At 42.4% G+C, this 21,418-nt stretch overlaps 1 protein-coding gene across 1 annotated transcript in view; it reads left to right on the top strand.

The window, feature by feature from the left end:
- The window catches only part of ADGRF5 (adhesion G protein-coupled receptor F5), a 90,451-nt gene that overhangs the window by 39,844 nt on the left and 29,189 nt on the right, over positions 1-21,418 (top strand). Inside the window, 6 exon segments of the mRNA XM_081296033.1 lie at positions 4,193-4,247; positions 13,725-13,892; positions 17,211-17,387; positions 17,501-17,610; positions 19,147-19,205; positions 20,044-20,186. Of these exon segments, the coding sequence (XP_081152159.1) occupies positions 4,193-4,247; positions 13,725-13,892; positions 17,211-17,387; positions 17,501-17,610; positions 19,147-19,205; positions 20,044-20,186 (712 nt within the window).

The following is a 21,418-nucleotide window of genomic DNA, read 5'->3' as shown; positions in this document are numbered from 1 at the left end:
CATAGAAATAGAGGAGGGAAACTTTATACTTTTGAATTCACAGGGTCAGTGTGGTTATTCAAGGTATGTAGAGAGAAAGTCAGAGCTTACATTGATCTGTGCAACATGGTTAGATTTCTTCTGTTTCAAGATTCTTTTTTCCTCCCTTTACTTCAAATCTACATTTATAGTGACAGTCTGAAAAAGTCCCTTCATTGCCAGGTGACACAGGCGCTCAAGGCATACAACCTAAATTCTTAGGGTAGTTGGTGGAATTTGAACTTTATCTCTCTGGAAACTTCCACTGCTTGCCTACCCCAAAGTCTCCCACTTTTCCATCTAGATCTGCCCTAAAGATTCACTGTCTTCATATAACCCAAAGGCTGAGGAGCCCCATTGGAGAGATTCACTTTAGCATGATCAATTTATACTACAATAAACTGCTGCCCAGTTCCCATAGCTGACTTTTTACTTTCTTAAGTGCAACACCTGGGCTTTTTAAACAACAACAATAAAAAAGCCCACATAAAATACATATGGCAAAACATTTATTATCTTAACCAGTTTTAAATGAACATCTTGGTAGTTTTACATGCATTCATATTATTGTATAGTCAATCTCCATAAATTGTTTCACCTTTCAAAATTGCAACTCCACCCCGTGAACAACAACCCTCCCCCTTTTCTCCCCCAGTCCCTGGCAACCACCATTCTACATTCTGTCTTTATGAAATTTGACTACTCTCTACATTAGGTACCATATAAACAGAATCATGCAATATTTTCTCTTTTTGTGTCTGGCTTATTTCACTTGGCATAATGTCCTCAAGATTCGTTCCTGTTGCAGCCTATGACAAAATTTCCCTCCTCTTTTAAGACTGGATAAAATTCCCTTGTAAGTCTGTGCCATGTTTTATTCATTCATCATCCACCCATGGCCCTAGGGCTGGTTCCATCTCTTGCTTATTGGGAATAAGGCGGCTGGGTTCGAATTGAGGGATGCATTTGTCAAGTGCAACAGTCTAGCCTGCTGCTTCTCCAACTCAAATTCTTCCAGAGGACCTCTTAAGATATAGATTTCAACAGGGTAAGCCCAGTGTGGGGTCGGAGAGGTGCCTGCTCCAGTGACTACCCTCGAAGTAGCAAGCCTGTATGTGTTCTTCATTGGCAGCAGGTCTGGGTTGAAGCCCAACTCTGACTCCCACTAATTTCTGAGACTTCATTCAGTTTTTTCATCTCTCTGAAGCTAATCCTCTGCCATAAATAAGACTCAACAGTATCTCCCTAAATGGTTTGTTGTGAGGATTAAACATTGAGACATGTATGCCTTAGCACTATGACTAGCTCAGAGCCCCAGGGCTTCTGAATTGGTAGTTATTTTTAATATTCTGCTACAAATAAATCCCTATGTTAATATCCTCATTTAATGGGACAGTCTAATAGGACTGTTACTGAGATAATTGTACAACATGGCAGCAAAGATGTTAACTTGGGATTCCAGGTCAAAAAGAAGAGGAGTGGGTGGTGGACTCCAGGGAGGAGGACTGTGATTTGAAATGCAGGGGCAGGGGCTTGGTGACCTCCTTGTTGGCCATCCTGTTCCCTGGGGATTTTCTTTTTCATGAATTCAAAGCCACCTCTCATTCCTGACTAATTGCCCACCCTGCTTCAGGCCACCCTGCCCCACCTCCACCACAGTTATTTGGAAAGTCATCGTGTCTGAAAGGTGGGGCGCTTCCTGGAATTGGTGACCTTGTCTCTTCCGGCTCAGCCATCAGGAAATCCCCTCCGGATGGACAGAGCTGGCCTCTGTGGCTCAGATCCTCATCTGGGTCCCTCTGCACACAACATGCAGAGGGAGGTGGCAGGGAGCCCTGTTTTCTTGTCTGAAGTAAATATGCAGCTGAGCCTTCTGAGCCTAGGGGGACCTGTTTTCCCTCATGAATGACGTGCGTCTGCGCAGATTGTTTTTCATAATGTGAGAAACTGAGGCTTAGAAGAAGTAAATGACTTTTCCAGCTAGTAGGGAGCTGAAGTAGTGAGAATCAGTTCATGGTGTGACTCTAGTACCTTCTGTATTCAAAACCAGGTCCCATGACTGGCAGCCCAGCTCTTTGCACCTTCTCAAATCTGGGACAGTTGGCATTATTCACCACCACCACCACCTCCTCCTCCAACTCCCTGAGGCTTTACTACTGTCAGGGGTCTTTTCTGCATTAGCTCTGATGACTACAGGCTTAACTGAAAGAGTAGTTTCCTCTCATGAGAAGCTGTGAATTCTCACTTGACTACAAAAGTGGGAGGTGACAAGGATATAGAAGCAGCACTTTGCAAAGGAAGTTTCAAACATTCTATGTGCTGGAATTGCAGATGATCACCATAAATAAGAAAGCTTCAAAAGGCAGTGTTTTCCAAAAAAGTGGCCTCACACCTAGGAATATGCTGGTTAAAAGGCCAGTTTTCTCCACCTTCCCTGGACCTATTGAATCAGACTGAGGGAAGAGGAGGCAAGTGATTCTCATTCTTGCCAGGATTTGAAATACCCTGCATTAGAGAACCAAAATGGACCTTGATTGTAACATTCAGTAGACAGCAGCAAGTCCCCCTTGGAAAACAGGAACAATAAAATTTGATCTGGGAAAGCTTCCAAATGTAAGCTCTGAAAGTCACGTTCTCCTGGGCTTGTGAGTCCCCCAACCACAGCCCACAAGTAGCAGACAGAGAAGCTTCCTGGTAGCCACCTGCTCCCTGCCCCCAGTGCCCCAGGAGGATGAAGTCAGGAATGTCCGGAAGAACCTTCCTTCTGCCTGGGCACAGGGCCAAAGCAGGCTCCAGAGGAAGCCAGCAGGAACCAGCCTATACATTGACTTTGCGCCTTCAGTTCCTGCATACTTAAGTACTTCTAAAATAACCTCAGTGCAAAAGAGCAGAGACTGGGCTTTCCAAATTCCAATCATCATCCATCAAGCCTGTATTTATTTCTCCAAGGGCAATTATGAGTGTCCAGGTACAGGGTCCCACCCCACTCCTACTGACTTTAATACTTCCTTCAACCTGAGTCTCCCAAGAGCATAAGGGAGAGGAAAGACAAAACCTCCCACAGAGCTGTGAATGGGCCTTTATCTAATAAGTGTAACTTAATAAGGGCAGGGAGAAAAGCCAGGGGAACTATTCATGGAAAAGGAAGAGGAGAGAGGAGGAGGTTGCAGAAGAAGGAGAGAAATTTCCTGCTGAGCCAAGAAAGACTGTCTCATTGAGACAAATCCAGTCTCCTACTATGTAACCAAAGCTACTCTCAGTTCTTTCCATTTAGTAACCATTTGATCTTTACAACAACCTTATAAAGTAGACCATACTCTTGATTAGGACTGTGGCACAGAGAAGTTAAGGAATATACCCAAGGTCACAGATCCATTTTATAATGAAGCTAGGCTTGGAACTGAACATCTGCAGAGTTCTTGCTTGTAACCACTGTACTAGGTGATAATAACTAAAATGTACTAAGAGCTTACAAATATGCCAAATTGTAGTTTCCTTCATTCTTATAACAATCCTGTGAAAGTTGGCACTATTGTTTCCATTTTAGAGAAAAGAAAGCTGAGGTTCATTGAAGATAAGTAACTTCCCCAAGTTCTCATGGCTAGTAAAGTGGCCCAGCCCTGTGTGCAGGCAGTCTGAGTCTAGAGCAGGCTCTCCTAGTTTTTACCACAAATACCAATAGAATCATCTAAGAGAAAAAGGACTAGAGGAGGAAATCATAGTTCCTAAGCCCTAATAGAGCAGAAATGTCAAGGTGCAACCAGCCTGGATGCTGAGAAGAGTAATTAGACCTGTCTAATAAGGCAGTGGAATGACTCAGGCTTTAAGTCTTAGGTGGAAGAGCACAAGTTTAGAACATCATCACTTACCTTTCTTGACAGAACTCAAACTGCAGAAACACTGAGAAACTCACCTATGATGATTGATTTCTTTTGCTTTTGGATCTTGAGAATGGTCTATAGAAAGTGCACTCCTAGGTCACACTACAGAGGTGAATTTGTGGTTTTCCTGACCATTCCATTGCTGCTTGCCTGCCTGTCATCCCTGGGTGCATGGTGCTGACTCCAAATCTGCAGCCTTAAGCTCAGCTCAAATACCTAGGGGCACACGAGCAGGAAACCAAGTGAAAAGACTTCTTACTGTTAACTGTCAACTTTCTAAAATGTTGTTTCAGATTCTCCAGGAACATGAACTAGCTGCTGTAGAACCACTTAGGCAAAAACGAGCAGGTATGTACATTTGACTCGCATGATGATCTCTTTTGTTAAGTCCAATCAAATGAAATGTGATATAACTTTTTAAAAACACTATGGTCTCCATAATTCAGTCTCTAAGCACATTAGAGTCAAACAGTGCAGTTTGATTGCCAAAAGTACAAAGGAACTCCGTTTTCTACTTGATCAAATGAATAAATGGATCATTGCAACATATTTCGATCCCCTTTCCTCTCTCATCATGTGACCTTTTCCTATCCCCAGGGCCTCCCTGTGGCTCTCTTCAACTGTCCCCCAGCATCACTCAAAAATCTGTTTCTGTCCTCCCAAACCAGCAACTTCTTCTTCTCATCTTTTAAAAATTTCTCTCGTTCAACCCTTTGTGAACCAACCTAACTAACCACTAGACTCCAGTCTTTCTCCTATTTCCCACTCTAATTTTCCACTAAACTGCAAAGAAGTAGTCTGGAAAATATAAGACTCTGTCCTTTGGAGAGTTTGGATTATGGAGAGCTGTAACCACGGACAGAAACACTGATCTTTGTGTCTTAGTCTGTTTTTTTTTTTTTTTTGTAGCTATAAAGAAATATCTGAGACCAGGTAATTCATAAAGAATAGGAGTTTATTTGTCTCACAATTCTGGAGGCTGGCAAGTCTGAGAGCATAGCATCTGTTGGGTAGCTTCCTGTGTGTCATGACAGGGTAGAGGGGATCACATGGTGAGACAGAGAAAGGTGCTAATCTGTTGCTCTTCTTAAAAAGCTACTAATGCTATCAGAGGACCCCATACTCATGACCTCATCTAATCCTAATTGTCTCTCAAAGGTCCCACCTTTAAATAACATTAACATCTAAATAGGCAGATTATACTTCCAACACATGAACTTCTGGGGACACATTTGAATCATAGCATTTGGCATCTGGTCCTAAGTGCATGACCCTGCAGAGGGTCATGTGCACATCTACAGGCTGGATTCCTGGGGCCCCAATCTTCCCATCTCCATCAAATAAACTTTTCAGAGAAATGAACCTGTCATTTCTCTCCATAAAGGCCTTTATGAGCTTGGGAGTGAATTAGAGCTAAAAGCCAATCATCTGTTCATAGCTCCTGGGATCTTCTGAAATGCTTTCCCCATTTGATCACCTTCTGTTCCCTTTCACATGGACAGTTGCTGCCTGTCATCTCCATTTGCTTGGCTGGAGGACTCCTGCTTACATCTCAAGTTTCCTGAGCTCCTGCTGGGTGAGACCTTCCATCCACCCATTCCCCAGACTGTCAGGGATGCTTTCCCTGGATTCTTATCGCTCATGAAACATTTCCTATCTCTGCATCTGCCCCAGCCCATTGTAAAGATTGTACTTCCTGTTTGCCATCCCTAGTAGTTGGGTGCTCCCTTTCATCTTCTTCAGTCTCTGTAGCCTGGGATCCAGCCTAGTTCCTCCCTCGGTAAATGAGGAAACAAATGAAGAGCTCACATGTGTATGCCCTAGCTATCTCTTTCTGAGTTCCTATTGGTAAATGTCTGCAGGCCGAGGGGCGGTGCCTCCTCTCTAGAAGGTGAAACTTCTTAACCTATCCCATTATGATTGAATCATTTTTAGGCATATTGCAACTTGATATATTTAGCTTTGTGTTCCAAAACAGACACAAGAATGCCAAAGAGAGCAGCCTTGCCCTGAGGTCAAAACACAGGTGTCTGTGAGAGCCCTTCACGTGTCAGTAGCCAGACCCAACTGTTGCTCAGGGCTGGAAATGAGAAATGGACCACAATCTATTAAATCCTCAAAATGCTCACTGGAAAGTCCTAACACTGCTGGGATACCCTCCCTCTTCTCCCTGCCCTGTTCCTTCTCTCCTCCCATCTTCTCCTTCCCTTTCTTTGTCTCCTCTCTGATCCTTTACTTTTCTTTTCCTTCACTTAGCCTTCATTCTGTTATCCTAGTATAATATGGAGGGTCCTCTCCTTCCCTGAAGTGGCCTGTCATAGCTTGAACTTACTGTGCTTTGACACAGATATCATTGCCCCCTTCCCTCTGACAACCCCTTGAGCACTTTTGTACCCTGTGATGGGTACAGAGCCAGAGATGTGCCATTTGGGGTTTTGAAACACTTTTTTTTTTTTTCTCAATGATACAAAGGACTGAACCCAGGGGCACTTTACCACTGAGCCACATCCCCAGTCCTTTTTTATTTGTTATTTTGAGACAGGATCTCACTAAGTTGCTCAGAGTCTCGTTAAATTGCTGAGGCAGGCCTTGAACTTGCAATCTTCTTGCCTTAATCTCCTGAGTTACTAGGATTACAGCTGTGACCCACCACACCTAGCTTGAAAGACTTTTATTATTATTATTAATCAAATTCTTTTAAACAATATTTATTTTTTAGTTGTAGTTGGACACAATACCTTTATTTCACTTATTTATTTTTATGTGGTGCTGAGTGAGGATCAAACCCAGGGTCTCGCACATGTGAGGTGGGCGCTCTACCACTGAGCCACAACCCCAGCCCCTTAATCAAACTCTTTTGCCGGTGAGCTTCAGCTCTGTCTTTTTACCAAGTTCTTCCAGGGCTCAGGCTGCTGGCATCCTCAGGAGCAGTTTTACCCCACAGCTACAAAAAGTAATTTTCCCTGTGCTTCTGAGCCTGATGTTTATGGGACCCACTGTGGAAGGGGGAGGGGCAGCCAATGGGGAGGAAACTACCTCCATATCTAAGAATTTGACATTCCAAAACTTTTCCAGGCAGGCTTTCATTACAAAACAATTATGACAATGATATATCACCCTGAAAATATGTTTTCCATTTATTATACATGGTCCTCTGAGCTCTTGGGCCTCTCAAGTCATTTGGGAAGTGTTAATGAGTCAGCCCATCATCTGCAGAAGATGGATTGGACTTGGTACTTTTACAAAATCACTGAAGTAAGAAATGACCATAGAAAGGCTCACTGCAAGGCCCCCCAAATCAGGAATGCAAGTAGCAATAAAGAGCCTGGCTCCCCAGGTCAGTGACGAAAAGAAAGAACAGGAGCGCTTCCTCTAGCAGGATGCCATGTGAAGGTGTCTCTATTTTAGGGGGGTGCCAAAAAAGGGAGGTGCTGGGACTGGGCTCTAATCCTGAGTGGCATTCCCTTTCCTGTATATATATATACATCTCCTCTTCTGAAGGCTTCATGATAGTCACAAGCGTATTAAGTTTCCAAGAAAAACAAAATAGGTCAAGAATTTTCTTTTGAGCTGCTGGACCAAATTTTTAGAGTTTGGGATTAAATCATATTTAAAGGTAGAATAAATTTGTATTTATTTTCAATATAGTATGGACTTCAACCTAAGTCAGTTGCACAGTCTCATTGGCCTCCTAAGATACACACACATACACACATACACACACACACACATACATATCATATATACATCACATATATATGTCACATATATGTTATATATTGGCATCTCACACCCACCCACACAATTTATCAGAGTCATAACGTTACAGGGTTTTTTGCTTTAGTTTGTTCATTTTGTTTCGTTTTGGTACTAGGGATTAAACTCAGGCACTTAACCATTGAGCCACCTCCTCAGCCTCCTCTCACTCCCTGCCTTTTTTTTTTTTTTTTTTTACTGGGTCTCCCTAAATTGCTAAGAGCCTCACTAAGTTGCTGAGGCTGGCTTTGAACTTTCTATTCTCTTGCCCCAGCCTCTCAGGCTGCTGGGATTAGAGATGTGCCACTGTGCCCAGCTCTTTATATAGTTGTTGAGAGGATTAAATGATGTTATTTTGTACATACTACTTTGGAAATGTTAATAGAATTATCTGGGGTTTATTTTGTTCTTTTTAATATTTTTTTTAATTAAAAATAAAGTCAATAGGTGGGGCCTAGCACAGAGGGGTATCCTGATCAGTCCCAGATCACTACTTGAATATGGAAAAATGGGTGCCATGACACAGGACTTAGCATTTTGGGAAAACTCTTTCCCAGTGCTACTGGGAATAGAAACCTGCATACAAACCCAGAGACCAGAGATAAGAATAAGTGTGGAACAGCCTGTGAGAGCAGTGTGGCTGGTGGGGGCAGAGGGACAAGCATGTGTGGAAGCCTGAAGAGCTACATCAGAAGTGCATCCTTGCTGGCCGAGAGGCTGGCACAGAGAGTGACTGATAAAATCACACGATTCCAGTGATTATGGATGGATTAGATGAAGAAATTATTGCCTGAGAGACCAACTAGGAGATTCAGCAGCCTGGACATGGGTCCCTGGCTGTTGAGAAAGATAAAAAAGAAACAGAGGATACACCTGCCTAAGACCATTTGAGAAATGGAGCCAAAGGGCTGGAGTCAAACGTGACTGGCTGGGGCTAAAGGTGAGCAATGGTCCAGATGACTGTCCAGGAGAGCACAAATCTGGGACCCTGTGTGCCGAGGAGGCGACAGGGAGAGGCCTGCATTGGAAGGAAAGGCTTACTGTAGAGGTCTGCAGAAAAGCTCAGAATTAAGTCTAAAGGGGAATTTTCACAGTGGACTGAAAGTGGGCATTTCTTACTGCTTAGCACTAGCACAAATGTCAGTTGCAAAAGTTCTTCACCCTGGGTCTCGGAGCTTCATTGGGAAGCACGTCTCAGAGACTGGCCCTGAAGAGACCCCATTGGTTTTTCTTTGGCTTCCCAAGGAATGGCTGGTGGGAAACAGAGGGCCAGGGTGAGTGGAGTCCAGCCTGAGGGGGGCAGGATGCCCAGAGCCTGTACTGGCTGGGTGACATTTCTTCACCTTTCAGTCAGAACCAGGTCCCTACAAGATCAGGTCACCAGCTGCCCATACGGAAATCCTGACTTTTCAGTAGACCTGGCAGTATGGGTGTGCTGGCCCTTTTTGATGTGGGGCCAGGAAATGCTGAGCATTTCCCAGTTTGAGGAATAGGGTTTGGGTTTCCGTGGCTGTCATCTTTCTTGTGATAACACATGGTGCTCTGTGCTCTGGTGGTAGAATGAGTTGGAAGGCTCTGGACTCTCTGACTAGTGTGTGTGTTGGTTTGGAGTTTGACATTGAATATTAAGACTGTTTTATAACTTCCCATTCTTGTGGTTGTACATGAAGTGGAGTTACACTGGTCGTGTATTCACATATGAACACAGGAAAGTTCTGTCTGATTCATTCTACTCTTTCCTATTCCCATCCCCACTCCCCTTCATTCCTCTGTCTAATCCAATGAATTTCAATTCTTTCCCTCCCTTATTGTGTGTTAGTAGGACTCCAATTCCTTAACAACATCCTGTTGAGAAAATGTTACCCTGAACTTACAGATGAACAAAGTTTAGCTCACAGAATTTAAACAAGTGGGCTAGGAAAGAAGACCTTCCATTCTGCTCTCTGAAGCTCCAAAGTACAGGGTCAAAGTGGAAAGTCACAGTTTTCAACATGTGGTTCTGGTTCTTGCCGATGCAGTACCATTTCATGACTCTTAGGGCAGCTTTGTAGAGTGAAAAGGCCTCGCAGACCTGTTTCAACTCACTAGGTCTGTCTCATCTCATTTTATGTGGGGCTAACTTGGATGTTTTGGGTTCATGGTTAGCTGGTAGACTTGATCATCAGTTCCAGACTTCACAATCCAGGGTTCTATGATGCACGGTGCCAACCTCCTCCTCCATCCACACCTGCTAGGTAAACCATAGACTGGAATTCTGGCATTTCCTTCTTGTGTGAACAAACCTTTCTAAAACCCAAAAAAGAATAGATCCTTTGTATCTGCTGGTGGCAAGGTATGATATAGACAACTGCAGTCAAATCACCACCTTCTATCAGGATAAAGAAGCATTGTCCCTTTGGTCACCAAGCTCCTTTCTCTAGGGTGAAGTCAGCAAGCTTCCTTCATCGGCAGGTAGGAGATTAATTTTATGCATCTGCTGAGGCTCTGATTCTGAGAAGCCACTGTTCCCACCAGCGTTGCTAGGCAAAAGTAGTATTGTTTGCTTAAACAGCTGTGATTAAGACACAGAACTGCTTGTAGCCCTTTGTGGCCAATTTTCCAGAAATGTCTCTTTAAGATAAGTGGTATGAGGTTGGCAGTGACTTATGGGAAAGGAGAGGGGAAATCCTGGTAGGTTTGTGCCTCCTGGGCTTGTGATACGCCTATGTCTGTGGCTGCTGACCCCTGGGATTGGCTGCCTTCCACTGTAGGGCATTGATGAGCCAGAAAAAGTCAGACAAACAACACAGGGGGCAAAGGAGACTGAGGGAAAACACACACACACACACACACACACACACACACACACAACTGTCAGCAGCAGCAGAGGAGGGTGAAGGGCATCTAACATACACAGGCAGAAGTGGAGGAGCTGTTCTCTGTCCCTCTTGGGTCCTTTGCAGCCTGGAACACTTTTCCAGGCTTGAAAGTTCCTGGGTTGAAAGAGCATAGGAAAGCAGGGGCTGGCATTTGTAACCTGTGTTTCTGGGCCTGTTTGAGGGGACTGAGACAGTGTGCTGTTGACCTCCTCCCACATGGGGCATGCTGACCCCTGAGCATTGGGGCTACCTCCTACACATACAGGTGGTCCTCCTGGGTCCTTGATGCTGTTCTAAGGTCTAAAGGTGATAAGAAGGAATGACCCAAAGAGGAAGCATGTCTTCTTTAGCCCTCAAATGAGCCTAGAGTGTTGCCACTCAGGACTTTCCTGCTCCTTTGCCCTTCTGAGAGTGACGTTCTCCCAATGGCTTTCAGGTTCACCGCTCACTTCGAGTCTCTATTCAAAGTTTACTACTTTAGGAAGGTCTTTTCTGATCATGCTACAAAAATTAACCCCCCACCCCATGATCCCTGTCATTCTGTCTGTTTGTTCTTCCTTATTTTTCTCCTACAGAGCTGCCTGATGTAAGAATGCAAACTTAATCATTGGCCCCAGCATAAGAATGAGAGATTCATGAAGTCAGGACTTTGCGTCTTTGACTAACACAATGCTCCCAGCACCTAGCACAGTGCCAGGAAATGGACACCTAAGAAGTAGAATAACTACATATAAATCAATAAATTAAGGAACAAACAAACTAACCTGGCAAGACTTACTGACAAAATCCACGTGCACTGATAACAGTGGGTCATGATACTTTTCTCCTGACTGTGGATTTCTAGATTTATTACGGTAAAAAAAAAATGAACAAAATTTTTCGTGGTTCATCCATTTATTATGAATAATTTTAGTTTTTTAGCTTGATTTTATTTAATAACTTACTTTAGGAATTCTTAATTTCCTTTAAGGCTATATTTAACAATGAGACCTTATATTTTTATGCTACTTTGGACTTTACACAATGATTAGGTTTGTTATCTTCTTCATTGTGGTAGGTTATGATTGAAAGGAAACAGACTTAAGATTCAGAAAATTGGGCTTGCGAATCCCAGCTCTCCCACTCATTACTCTCTGCCTTCAACTCTGTGAACCTGCAACATGGAAGTGTATGCATACTGTCCTTATCGCCCCAGAGACTGATGGGTGATGAACAGATGGCACCTGCTATTGTCATTGTTACTGTTATTGTCATTGCCTTTGATTTGCCCAGTATCATTGGGTGATGGGAAGGATAAGTAGGTATCAGCTCCCTTCAGGCACAAGAGGGCTGCACAGGACCCAGGAATTGATAATGTGCTGAGATCCGACTCTGCGATGCAGCCATGTAGATAGATGATGAAGAGTGTGATAAGGAATTGTTACTGACCCCACCCATCCCAAACAGCCACTGTCCAGGAAATCCTGTTTATACCCACAGAAGGACAGGCTTCAGCAAAGAGGATCCTGAAGCTAGTGAGGGATAAACATCACTGCATTACTTTTTATGAAAAAGAATGTGCTCCAAGGCAAGCTTTGTAAATATCAGGCAGCTTCCCTCCTTGCAGATGTTCCCAGTGGGCAACATAATGTGACCAGGGTTAAACTCACAAATTATGATTAGCAGTTCTTCCAGGAAGCTTACTTTCATTACAGAACCATTTGAACATCCAGAAGAAAACAGGAATTGGAGGCAATGCTGAAGTATCCCAACAGACTGAGATTCTGTATTGTTTTAAAACGTATAATCCATCTTTATAAGTATACAAATATATCATAAAATGCATTCCTACAACATCTATCTGCACAGACCTTTTCTATAGTTTGAGTTAATTACAGAGATTTCAATGATGCCCAAGGAAATAATACTCAACAAAGTCAATGGGTAAAACCAACCTCCTAGGACAAACATAGTTTACAACTCAAGGGAATAAATAAGGCAGAACAAATAATGCAGCTTTCTGCAATAAACATTTAACAACTGGAGTTTCCCATAATAAACTTTCTCATAGTGTTTCACGTCAATAGTCCTGAGACTATTCAAAACAAATCTTACAATGTTATGGGAAAAAATGTTATCTTTTAGAAAGGAGATATCAAATTTTAATTTTATGGCAAAATACATACCATGCTTTCAGATTTGATGTAAATTTGAAAGTAATAATTTTGCAAGTAGTTACTGCTGCCCCCATCTCGTTTTAAAATATTCTCAATGCATGTGTGTGAAACAGTCTTATTCTTTGGACTTTCTTTATAAACTACAAGCTGAGCCCATAGCTTCTGTTTAGTTATATATTATAGCCAAGACAGGGTCAAAGATTTTCTTGGTGACAGAGAGGTGAGTCTATGAGTAGATTCAGAGAAGCAGACTTCATAAGGATTGGGCGTGTATCCATTAGCTGGTGGACTCCAGACCCTTTTGGTGAGTAAGGTCATGAGAAGTGGAGGAAACAGTTCCTGCCCTTGGGAAGCTTACCACTAATGACTGAGATATGATGTAATATAGGAAACCAACAAAGAACTATTCTAAGATTATACATTGTATACATAGTCTGTCCAGCCTGGAGTGGGTATGTGTTGGGGAGCAGATCCCTTCAGAATGCCAGCAGACAACTACCTGGAGACAATTCTGGGAAGCAATGAAGAACTAGAAATCTCTTTTCTTTTACTCTTCCAATTTGCCAGATTTTTGTCAATTGTGTTCTGGACATTGGAGATATACAAAGGAAGAACAAAGAGCAGATGTTCTGTGTGCATAGGCTAAGGGCAAAAGAAGTTAGCAAGGTGACCTTTCCCAGAGGTCTTCATGCATGGTTCAGCTCTTAGAATGTGTGTATGTCAACTGAAAGGTGCGGGAAACACACTGGCTCATTCCCGCAGGTCAGGATGGTGACTTTCATTGTCTAAACTGTTGCCAGAGTCTCCCTGCTGGTTCTTCCTGCTTCCATTCTTGCCCGTCATGGTTCACTCTCCACACAATGCTCCTTGACCTTGGACACCAAGATCCAGAGTTAGTAGAAAGTAGACAAACTCATCTTTTTCTCTTAGTGGGTTCATTAGAAATTCTCATGGGCTGATGTGCCCAGCATCCATACATACCTTTAACTGATCTGTCATGATTTCTCTCCATGTCCGTGGGAGTTCCTCACACCCTTTGTGTGCTTGCATTTCAGTTGCCACGAGTGGTTCTGCCATGGAAGAGTACACTGTTGATATTGAGATCAGTTTTGAAAACACATCCTTCGTGGAGTCTATCAGAGCTCGCTTGAACAGCCTCAGTTTTCCAATTCAAGGAAACAACACTGACCCAGCTGATATTTTAAGCATAGAGCTGACAACTGGTGAGTAAGACACCCAAAGCTTTAGAATGGATGGTTGGGTGTATCAGAAGAAAAGCTAACTGGGTCCTTATTGTTAGGGCATGTTATACTTAGTAGGCAAGGGAAATGACTCAACAGGTCTACTGGTGTGATTTTATGACTTCACAGCCTCCCAGGATAAACTCCTATCAGTAAACTCGGCAGCCAGAGTTTTCTTCTTTGAAGTGGTTTGCTTGGTAGTCTCTCTGATGGTTGCCATGAAGTTCCAAGATATGACTAGATCCTTCGTGATAACTATTGGACCCTCTGCCCCAAGCCAATCAATGGGTATAGCAAGGACTGGTTCAGGATATTAATAAGTATCAAATTCCTTTCTTTTTGGAATCATAGGTCAGGAAATAGGAGCCAGACACATATCTGGATCAGAAGCAAAGAATTAAGCAGAACCTCTCAGGCCTTGGATTAGTTACTGACTCACTTCCAAAGTCATACCATCTTCTTTGTGTCTCAGGGAACCATCACCAGAGACTTAGTGTCCCAAAGGGGCCATGAGATGAGGCTGCCCATTGTCCTAAAAATGTTACTGCTCTGTAAACTGGAAAGCACTAACAGATGTTGGGTTTTATTACTCTAAAATAAAGACAAGAATAAAATTCTTATTTTTCAATTCTCATTTTTATGTCAGTCCCCATAAAGGTCTTTCTTTTTTCATTTTTGATTCTAAGTATATGCTAACGGAATCTGACATAGCTCCCTTAAAGCCCCTTTGAATACCATGTTTCAACAAATTCTACCATGGAATTAATTTCCTTGAGTTAGTGGTTTTCTGGATTGGATGTCAATATGTGGGTCCTCCAGCAATGGTGAGTTTATTCTGTTTCCCAAATGAATTTGTGCACAGAGTTCTTTCTCTATAGAATAGCTCATAAAACTCTTTGGGACATATATAGGAAACACCCCTCTGTGTTCTTGCTCAACACAGATTCTCTGCCTCTGAAATTATTTTTTCTGTTTATAGGAAAAAAATAAATACTGGATAGATTTTTAAACACTTTTGTTTATCTTCCCAACTTTTTATGAAAACCTTTGGTGTCTGTAGTGCTATTAAGCAAATTTTGTAAATAAAGTAGACCAGTAGATATCCAATAAATAAGTGATTTTTAATCAAATACCTTGTGATCATGGACACTTGGTCAGTAGGTTAGTTCATATCACATGTGCTCAATATAAACATATGAGCAAACTGTCTCACGTTTCTTTTATTCTATTAGAGCTGATGTGACTTCAAAGGACTTTATAATTTAAACAATTTTGGAAACTTGAATTAACAAGTTTCCCTTTTAAAATGCAATTGCCCTTGGAAAGTGTAATCTCTCTTTCCAGAAAGACTGTGCACACATTAAAGAGTGAATTCTTTCTGATACCTAACTGTGAAGGAGATCTGCAAAAAAAAAAAAAAAAAAAAAAAAAAAGCTTCAGCTAGGCATGATGGCACATGCCTATAATCCCACTGACTCGGGAGGCTGAGACAGGAGGATTGCCAAGTTCAAAGCCAGCTTCAGCAAAAGTGAGGTGCTAAGAAACTCAGTGGGACCTTGTCTCTAAATAAAATACAAAATAGGGCTGAGGATGTGGCTCAGGGTCGTATGCTGCTGAGTTCAATCCCCAGTCCCAAAAAAAAAAAAAAAAAACCAACCATGGTTCAACAGAGCAGAAAGAGCCTGAGACTCATGAACCTCAGGATCAGCAGAGAACAGCCAAGGATAGTTCTCCTCAAAGGGAATGGGGAGAGTGTGTGATTCGGGTCAGGCTTGTGCTACTGATTTCTGAGAACCATTGTCCTCTTCCCATACAACGGCTTTCCTTATGATCCTTTCCAGAAATTCAGTTTTATTAATAGTGAATAACTGAGGATGTTTAAGGCTATACAGTGTGTGTAAAGCAACTAAACAACACCTAGAATAGTAGTAGTTGGTTTGGAAATGACAGCTTTGTCTTTCCCCCAAACCATGATTGCATTGTACACAGGTGTCTAAAGTCTTTCAAGTATTTCTCCTCATCCCTTTTCTTCCCCAAAATAAAAAACAACAATTTAGCAGTGAAATTTCAGGACAACAAGAGATTTTGAGAAAGAGATTCTTTTTGGTTCTCTTCAAATTACCCCCATCCATTGTCTGCCACCCACATATAATTTCTTCTGTACCTAACACTTCTGCCAACTCCAACCTACTGCTGGGAGACAGGATTGTGTCGTGTTCAAGGAATAATTGGAACCTGCCTGTCCTTCCTATTTCAGAAATGACTATTTGATAGCTTTCATTTGCATAGGATTTGGCCAGGTTATCCTTTGCAGAATGGACAGCTTCCAGTGAGAGGACTTTGGACCAGCTTTATAAACCGAGTTAAAAGCACTCTGTTTTCACAGCATTTTTGATGTTCCTGCTGAGATCAGAGTCCATTTGGCCTGTTCACACTTGAATGTAAAAGGCTCAAATTTATTTGCCTTCTGTATCTGTTATCTGCTGCTGCATAACAAGTTACCCTAAACCTTAGCATTGTAAACCAACAGAACTATTTATCTTGAAGTTTCTGACAGAAATTGGGAGCAGCTTAGTTGGATGCTTCTGATTCAAGGTCTCTCATGAGGTTGTAATTGAGCTGTCAGCTAGAGGTGAAGTCATCTGGAACTAGAAAATCCACTTCCAAGCTCACTCATGTGGTTGCTGGCAGCCTATAGTTCCTTGCTACCTGTCAGCTAAAGATCTCAGTTCCTTACGATGTGGACCTCTTCATGACATGTCTTCATGCCATGGTAGCCAACTTCCCCCAGGAAAATGGAGAGAGAGAAACAAGAGAGGAACAAGCCAGAGGAAATCTGGAGTCTTTAATATCCTAATTTCAGAAGCTCCATACCATCATTTCTATCATATTCCATTGGTCACATGGGGCCACCCATGTGGAAAAGAGTGTGAATACCCAAAGGCAGGGGTGGGCAGGGGCCTTCTTGGAGGCTGGCTCCCACCGACTATGTCCTGGAATCTGTTTATCATCGTAGACATCTGGTGGTCATTTGCTATTAGGCAAGACCCACCAGAAGATGACTCTACAGTCATCAGTCACTCGACAGTCACTCAATAATTTCAGCACCATCTTTCTGGTGGCCATGCCTGATGGCATTGTAGGGCATATGTTTGTTCAGGAACTTGTGCAATCCTATGGAATTTCCCAGAAGAGCAATATGAAGTCAAGTTAGGATTTCCTACAAGTACAGCTACTTGCAGTCTATAAATGCAAATGTGGTGACTACCTTCTCTGTCCTCCTCTTCCTGTTGATGATAGTTTGCAGGCCTACTGGAAATGAGATCTGGTGCTCCTGCGAGACAGGCTATGGGTGGCCTCAGGAAAGGTGCCTCCACAGTCCCACTTGTCAAGAGCAAGGCAGCTCTCTCCCAGGGCACCGTTGCAGTTGCCTTAGGGGACTTCCTTCAAAGGGACCTTTCTGCCAGCTCCAGGGAGGTAAGTACCTTCTCATGAATATTGTTTGAGTGATTCAACTTCAGCTGAGGCAGATGTTTCTCTGTATTCAAACATCAACATGAGATTTTCAAGTATTGCTCTGTGTTGTTCAGCAGATGTTACCTTGAGAATGAAGGTCAGACTAAATGTGGAATTTCCAGAAGAACTTAAGAACACATCCTCTGCCCTCTATAGGTCCTACAAGACCGACCTGGAAAGAGCGGTACGTTTTGGCCCTAGGAAACTCTTAAACCAACAAAGTGTGTGTGCAGAACTGAGTTTATTTTATTCATAGTAGACAGTAATCTATGATATGAATTAGAAGTATTTCATATCCATCTTGGATGGCGAATTAAAAAGTATTTGAATCAGTGTTCAGGAGACATTGTGGTCAAGAAATCAGCTTAACCTATAAGTAGAACTTCTTCTCAGGGTGGATGTGATTCAGATAAGATTTGGTGGCATTGATTCACTAAAATCTATTCAGAGGCCCTGGTCTAGAAACATCAATTGTTTCATTTCTATTCTTCACAGACCACACGTATAAGAATCCTAACATCTGGTGAGCAGACCAACCTCAGACCAAGCTCAAACTGCTTCAGGCTTCTCTATGCTACAGGTCATTAGGCACTCATACAAAAGACAATTTAAATTTAATCATGTAAACAAGGATATATCCCATGAATGCTAATCCACTGCCAGATGCTCTTCTAAAGTGTTTTGTACTAGATCAACTGTAAAACCTTAATGCTATTTCTGAGTTAAACTCACTTGAAACAGCTTCCCAACTGGTGTAGTGCAGATTATTCAGGTGGCCTGAGGTAATGACTTTCCATCACTCTCAGGGCAGCCAAATCCCTGCTTGGGGCTGGAAGCAGCCTCTTGCCTCACCCAGTGGGCCATATAAATATTGTCATTTTCCCTGGGTGCCATGATGGAGTGCTTACCTAGAAGAACTCTTGGACCTCTGATTTGCATATCTAGCATGTCATAATTCTACATAGAAGGAAGCCCTCTTCTCATATACCAAAGTGAGGGTTACATGTTAACCTTTGGATCTCATCCACACAGGTACCCTACATTCCTACCATGTAACTTCTTTGTTTACGGTAGCTGCCTGTAAATTTAATTTGGGTCAAATAGAATCTCCTGTGGGTTTGGTGTTTGGAGGAACAACATGGGATAAAAACATCATCAAAAGCTATATGAGCTCAACCAGTGTAGCAATATCATCAAATGAGGAGCAGGTACTGAGGTGGTCTCCCATATGTCCCTCTTGGACCTTCAGCTGCATGGGGATGTGGTTGAATCCCAAGTACTCTCTCTGGTACCCTTGATGGCATTTGCTTCTTCTTAATGATGAATGAGCTCAGTGACCTGTGTCAGATACGGAGACTCCTTAGAAGGACTTATTTGGACTTCCCTGGCTCAGCCTAGGATGGTTTTATTTAACCTTCCTTATCTCTTCCACATAGGACCCAATGGCTCTCCCTGCCTTCCCCACTCCCCATCATTTTCTTTCCTGGGCATCTGTCTGAGCAATTTTTTTTCACATTTAATCTTGTGTGTACTTCTCCAAGAACCCAGACTGACATAGGTGGTCAGGAAATGCTATCTTAAGGATCCACTAATGTCAATATATAAAGAAGAAAATTTTACCCAGGGTGATAAGCAACATGGGCTTTCTCCTCGATTTGAAATCTTTTGTATCTCACATCAGCTTCTAAAACATGATACTCATCTTGCCTTATTTTTCCAGTTCCAGGAGGGTTACAGAATTTTACCAGGCTTCAAATTGGTGACTGTGACAGAGTTCACGTAAGAGTGCTATACTTTGTTCATTTCTATTTGATGGCAGAGATCAGCATGTCAGTAAAGGAGGAAAGAAAACCATTAGTGGGCATCATGTGGAATGCTTAGCAAGAACAGTTTGTTAGACATGAAGACAAAAGCCAGATTATAGGGGTTAAAAGGGAAAGGAGACACTGAGAAGAGTCCTCACCCCTTACAGATACACCTATATAAAAGTAAGGACAGAAAAAGATATGGCCACTTTATGTGTGCAAGCATTTTGCAAAGAGATAAATTTTCAGTCTAGGAGTTTAGAAATTTAAAAATAAAATAATGTTATATACCAATGCCTTTATGCAAGAAAATTCTTGCCAGCCAGTCAGGACCCCAGAGTTGCATGCTTGTTCCCCTTGGAGTTGGGTACCCTGTAGCCTTGATTGGATTTTCACACTATTTTGAGGACTTAGTTGCAAATCTTAAAAAATCAGGAATCTGTATGGGAACATCCAGGGTTTGGGCTTCATTAACATTCCATGTACCTGGTAAGGCCAAACTCCCTGTGTGACAGCCATCAGCAGGTTTTGCTTGGTGGCTGGCTCCCATGACCAGGGGGTGGGACTCTGTTCATTAATTCCCACCTGCAAGTTTTTTTCACCTGTCTTACCTGTTTTCGGACTTTTGGGTATGCAAGCTCTGCCTAGGGTTTTTTCATCCAGAGTTTGAAGATAGGTTTCTTTTGGTGATTTCCTGAGCATAATAGCCCCCAGGTGGTTCCTGCTATTTGTTTTCCCATGCAAATAAATCACAAACATCTAGATTCTTCCAGGTGAATTGCTGCTTTACTAAACTAAGTGTCTCTATTCAGCAAGGGCAGTGTGACTGTGTCATATGAAATCCAGAGTAAAACACCACCACCTGGATTAATTCAGAAAGCCAACGAGCAAGTCATGCAGACTCTTAATCAGACCTACAAAATGGACTACAGTTCCTTTCAAGGGGTGCCTAGTAGTAAGTGAAACCTTGCTACATTTTCCCATCTGTAGATTCTATCTAGATGGTAATGGTGTTGATGGTTATGCTTAAACCTTGAAAATCATTATGCTATATTCTGTGGAGAAAGACTTTCCGGTTCCTGGCACATAGGATTATGTGCCATCTCCCCCTCTCTGATCAATGCTTCTCAACTTGGTTTGTGTCACTGCATTGGGATATAGGGGAGAGGGGAGCAGGGAAGTTACAACAGGGACATCTATTTCAAGAAGAAACCTTCTGAAATAAGCCTTCTAATGTAGCAAGAAGTTCGAGAGCCACTGCTTTACATCATGTGGTGGTAAATTGTTTTTTGTTTGTTTGTTTTGTTTTGTTTTAGATGTTCTCCCCACTTTACAAATGGGGTTCAAAGTTGGGCTTTGGTGTGTCTGAAGGACACAAAACCTATTGTTAGTTGGCAGCTAGTAAGTGAACCCATGAGAGCAAGATGAACATACGAGTCGGCCAGCAGATGTTCTGCATAACTCAGGTCTGCAGTCTGGAGCAAAGGCAATAGCTCTTGGGAATCTAGTATGGGGGTGGATACTGACAGGATGGTGTAGGCACAAACAAAGGAAAAGGCCCCTTGGTCAGGAGTCAGGTCAGCTTCACAGAAAGTTTATATCCTATGTTTAGGTTCTCTGTACATACTTTCAAACATTACATCATTTTTTAACATAAAATATTCTAAGTGATAAAACCAGCTAAGGAAAGTATGAGAAATATGTATAATGGTAGAATTTACTATAAGATAAATAGCGAAAATGAAAATTCAGACTAAAGAAGACAGTAAAACATAAATAAAAATCAGAAAATTAAAGAAAAGAGAATAAGTGTCCTGGAAATCTGGCTCACATAGATGCATCTCAGCAATACCACCCTCCCCTGACCGTAACACCAACTGGCCAACAAACAGATGTGCTTTCTCTGCCCTGAAGAGTTCCTTTTGTTCATCATACCAAGGGCTCAGGAGAGTAGCAGATTTTTGCATAGTTAAATTGCAGGTGTGATTTCTCTTTCCCCAAAATTGCAGTCATGTGGAGGATAGGCAGCCATATTAATGAATCAGTGCCCAGGTTTTAGTGGTTGGACTTACTGTCCATCTGGGCACATGCTGCTGATAGTCCAGTTCATGTGGTACATTTGCATCCATGACTTGAACTTCCAAAGAGCAATGGAGTCATTGAAAATGGCACTAAACATCCTCTCAC

Source organism: Spermophilus citellus (assembly GCF_964194105.1).
Source record: "Spermophilus citellus genome assembly, chromosome: 5".
Classification (NCBI taxonomy): domain Eukaryota; kingdom Metazoa; phylum Chordata; class Mammalia; order Rodentia; family Sciuridae; genus Spermophilus; species Spermophilus citellus.
This window is presented reverse-complemented; position numbering and strand designations above follow the sequence as displayed.